The following is a 4,612-nucleotide window of genomic DNA, read 5'->3' as shown; positions in this document are numbered from 1 at the left end:
TCTTCTCCTATTGAGCTCTTTCTAGCACCATCTTTGCCGTAGCTCTTAGCGGGCAATTCGAGCTCACAAAATTATCCACCAAATGTAGATACGTCTTCAAATCATGACACGTGGCGACGCTCCCGTTGCTCAGATCCGGGCAGTCCCGGCTGCTCAGCCTCAACTCCTTCCCTATCTCCGCGTACACCCACTGCGTCTCCTCCACGCGCTTCTGCAGCCAATTTAGTACCCCCGCCGCTTTTTGTGCGTCGCTGTTTAGTGACGCACTTGCCTCCTCGTCCTCGTTCAGGACGAAGCCAGGCACTTTTGTGATGGGATCGTCAGAGTTGACAATTCTCAGCACTTTAGTGCCACTCTTTTCTAGGAGGCTCCTGAAGCTCCTGTTCCCAACCCTAGGCCCCCCGAACGACACCACCGTCACGAGGGGCGCGTGCTTGAACGTCTTCGCTATGTCGTGCGCCGTTAATGTCGCCAGGGCCGCGCCGAGGCTGTGCCCCGTCACGGTGATGCTCAGCGGCTCGTCCGCGTATTTTTCGAGGATTTTTTCGATCTCGTCTCGTATCGAGGCCTGCAGGCTTCCTCGGGCGCGGGTGCCCGAGGTGTACAGGCTTAGGAAACCGCTCTGCACCATCGAGTCCTTGTCGCTATCGTGCCCCGCCATGTCATCCGGGAGACTGGTGAGGTTGACGCGTAGATTCTCGAGCCACTCGAGGCACGTGGCAGTGCCTCGGTAGGCGATGACTACGTCGCGGCGGCCGAGCCTGGCGATTTCGTCCTTGTCCTCGCAGACCGCAACGTAGCCAATCCAGCTGGACTGGGCAGATGCCCAGTCAGGGGCCCGCCGCCCGGCCCAGGTGGGGAGCTGGACCCCGCACGTGGCGTGCAGGCTCCTGGTGACTTTATATCCGGAGCCGGCCAGCATGGAGGCCTCCGGGAACAGACACGTGGCGTAGGAGGGGGAGGAGGTGTCGAAGTCGAAGCATTTGTAGGCGGCGTCGACGAACTCGCCGTAGCGGAGAATCTCGCGGCGGAGGTCGTCGTCGAGGGGGTCAAGCAGGCCTTCCCAGTTCTTGATCCCTTGAAACTCCATCCATTTATCCCTCACTTTCTTTGCACGAGAAACCAGAGATTCGTTTGAGTTCAAAGACATGTTTCCTTTGGGATTCCAAGAATTTACGTTTTTGATCTTCAAACTACATTTCTGCGGGAGTGATTGTGATTGTGATTGTGATTGAGAGTGGCTTGAGCTCATCATTGCCACATTCAGATTGGATTGCCTCGAAATCCCAAAGCCAAGTTTCATGGAGAAGTAATTTGTCAGCAGACTTTTATGTGAGAGAGAGAGAGAGAGGAGATTTTTAAGGTGGTTGTTTTTGTCGTAGGTAGTGAGAGTGAATTTATAAGAGGGGAGAAGAAGGGGAGAGGAAAGAGGAGATTTTAAGCTGCGGAAAAGGGGGAAATAGTGTAGTTAGATGAGTTTCCGATAATGGGTATGTGGGGACTGTTGCAAATATAGAGTTGAAAATAAATGGAGAGTTGAAAAACGTTTTATGATAGGGATCTGCTTACGCGTCATTCAAATTAATAAGTTAGCAATTGACGTGAGTTTTATTTTCAAAGCCTACCATCATTAGTCCTATGGTCCACCTAATACTCGTCACGTATTCATATTTCGTATTCTTAACGGAAACAAAATTAACAAATAGATTCATTTTCCTCTACTAGAACATTAGCAGTGGGGCGCCCTAAAGCCCGCCCTATGCACCACCACGTCAGCATTTTATTCTCCTACCTTTCCAACTGCAGTGGGACGCCCTATAGGTTTCACTATTGTTTTGTTAATTAATTTAAATGTTTTCAAATATGTCAATGCAAAATAATTAAAAAATACCACGATTAATTAAAAACGGCAAATCCTACATTGATTAAAAAAAAGTTTACACGAGTTAGAAATGGAAAAAAAGTTGACTAGTCTACAAAAGTCCCTACTTGCGGCGCAACTCATCGATCATCCCCTGGAGGTATTCGGCTTTGACCGGGTCCTGACATTGAATGAGGGCGTTGTGCGTGTCCAACAACGTCCTCCGGATGGCGGCCGCTGCGGGGCGAGTTGGAGACGGCTCCATGCCAGACAGACCGTACGAATCTATACTGAATTCGGGATCGTACTGCGTGTTGGAGTCGAACGGCCGATATTCGTCAGGGTCTGTACCCGGCCAACGTGCACCACCCCCAAACATCGGACTATTCGGACTTAGGTATTCACCGGAATCCATTTTATAGTGTAATTTGAGTGTGGAAAAGTGAATGGAAAGGTTACAAATGAAGGTGGGGTAGAGGGTATTTATATAAATAAATTTTTCAGAATTAAAAAATAAAAAAATAAAATAAAAACGCGTTGCATCGTCAGTGCCATCGTCCGCGTCGCCCACAGTCGGCGGACGATGCCCTATCGTCCGCGGACGATCTATTGGGCGCGGACGATGCATCGGGCATCATCTGCTCACCCACAGTGGGCGGACGATGGCGCGCCCGAGGCATCGGGCGGCCTATCGTCCGCCCCATTGCGGATGCTCTTAATTCTACGGCTTCTTTTCTTTTGGTACACGAAATTGGAATTAAATAAGATTTAGAATTTTAAATTCTATATTTAGTAAAATAAACTAATTGATATGAAATTGAATTTGTGCGCACACCCTGTACAAGCTATACACAACCTGATATCGACCCAACCTGAAATCATTGGGTTCTTATTGTGCCTCTACCTATTAATTTTGTGCCCGTTTGTGTCGGGTTTTCGTATATGTCGAAAATTGTCAGCGCTATTAGTATGTTGCGTTATAATTTAGCTTGACACGACACGATTTATCAATTAATTTATAGGTCTTGTGCCAATTGAAACTAAAAAAATAACATATAACTGTCTCTTATCGGTGTCAATAGAAAACTAAAAGTAATATATAAATCTCATAGGCCGCTCCTCGTATAACCAATTGGTTTTAAGATGGAAGCCGTAGATTTCTGTCGGTTCTCACAACATCCGTTCATTAAAAACCACGCCTGATTAAGGGATAACAAATTCTAATAAAAAATTGATAAAATTAAAGAGAGATAGGAAGAAAATGATATTAAGCTCTTTTTTGTTTTTGTTTTTGTTTTTTCAAAATGGGTCTCAACATATTAGTTAGAAATTACCTTAACTTGACACCCACCTTTTTCAGCCTTAGTGTTTACACTAAGTATTCGAGCAGACTGTCAAATATATACACTTCACCTGTTCACTGTCAATGGAGCCGAGGAAGGCGGAGAAAATAACTAAAATGGATAATGAATTAAATAGGATGCTAGTAAGAGCACTAGTGACACGACTCAATTGAGTTGATATTTAAAACTATAAAATTAAACTTTCGAATTAATGATGAATTGGGTCCCCCAAAATAGGTAAGTAGGGAGGGTGTGAGAAATGAACAACAGCAATAGCAATAGCATGTCACGATTTTATATGTGAATGAACAAGATTGAATGCATGTAAAAATCCTCCGTCCAAACAAATACTACAATATTTAATCCAATAAATAGTGTCAACATCAAAAGTGAGGGTATTTGACCGGGCCCCACTAAATCAGGAACTTCTCTCTCCGACCATATAAATCCATACATTCCGGCACGTGACCTTCACGGACGCGTCACTCCACTTATCACTCACTCTCTATTCAATATTCATTACTTCCCTCCCTGTTTTCTTATCTATTCTTCTTTTTATTTTATATGTGACTCGTCATTATCAAATTATCAACAGTATTAAAAAATCATTCCGACCACGAATTCCATATTTTTTAAAACTATATTATTTTAAGACACGTAAAATTTAACTTATACTATATGATCTATACTTGTCGTTAATAAAATCATTTCAACATACTAAAAATTTAATTTATATGATCTATAATTATCTATAAAATGTAATTATATCAACTATCAAGATAAATTATTAATGTATGTAGTAAAATATTAAATTTTCTTTACTATGGAAATGATTACTTTTTCTATTGATTTTTCCTTTTTGCTTTTGTTTTTCTTTTTTAGTGTGTTTTTTAAGTCGCGTTAGTTTTATTGATGTTTTGATTTATCATTTTTTGGACTCGAGTTTGTGGTAAATAAATTCTTACCTACAAATCCTATCAAGATTTTATGCATGTTGTGTACACATGATTTACATCCGATTTTGTAAACCGATTTTACTTAAAGCATTAATTTACTATAAACTGTGGATTGACTGGATTCATTTCTGATTAATCACACGTGGATCCATATAAATAGTCCACTTTAAGATTTTTAGTGTGAAATATGACCATTAAATAGTACTCCATGGAGTATAGTTTTAGGACAAATAATAATGAGATAACATTGATGCATCAAATACTTTATTACTGAAGAAGTTTAGTTGTTGGATTATTTTTTGAAGGTTGCTTTTCTATTTTTGTTAAATTTTATTTGCGGCTATCAAAGTCTTCATGTTCTCCATTGTATTGATTATTTCCATGTGTTTTCAAACAAAAACGTACACATCTACAAAATTCAGTGCAAACTAGTGATGGTAGATCTAGTGATT

At 41.8% G+C, this 4,612-nt stretch overlaps 1 protein-coding gene across 1 annotated transcript; it reads right to left on the bottom strand.

Moving 5' to 3' along the window:
- On the bottom strand, positions 1-1,346 carry LOC121771179 (phospholipase A(1) DAD1, chloroplastic-like). Its single transcript, XM_042167968.1, has one exon. It carries the CDS (start codon positions 1,301-1,303, stop codon positions 8-10), a length of 1,296 nt encoding a protein of 431 aa, XP_042023902.1. The 5' UTR covers positions 1,304-1,346; the 3' UTR covers positions 1-7.
- Between the last annotated feature and the right edge of the window lie 3,266 nt (positions 1,347-4,612).

The sequence above is a fragment of the Salvia splendens genome, chromosome 2, assembly GCF_004379255.2.
Source record: "Salvia splendens isolate huo1 chromosome 2, SspV2, whole genome shotgun sequence".
Classification (NCBI taxonomy): Eukaryota; Viridiplantae; Streptophyta; class Magnoliopsida; order Lamiales; family Lamiaceae; genus Salvia; species Salvia splendens.
Note: the sequence above shows the minus strand (reverse complement) of the source record. Positions and strands in the feature narration are given on the sequence as shown.

Coding starts and splice junctions, on each gene's coding strand:
- LOC121771179 (XM_042167968.1), bottom strand. CDS start 1,303: ATGAAACTTGGCTTTGGGATTTCGAGGCAATCCAATCTGAATGTGGCA.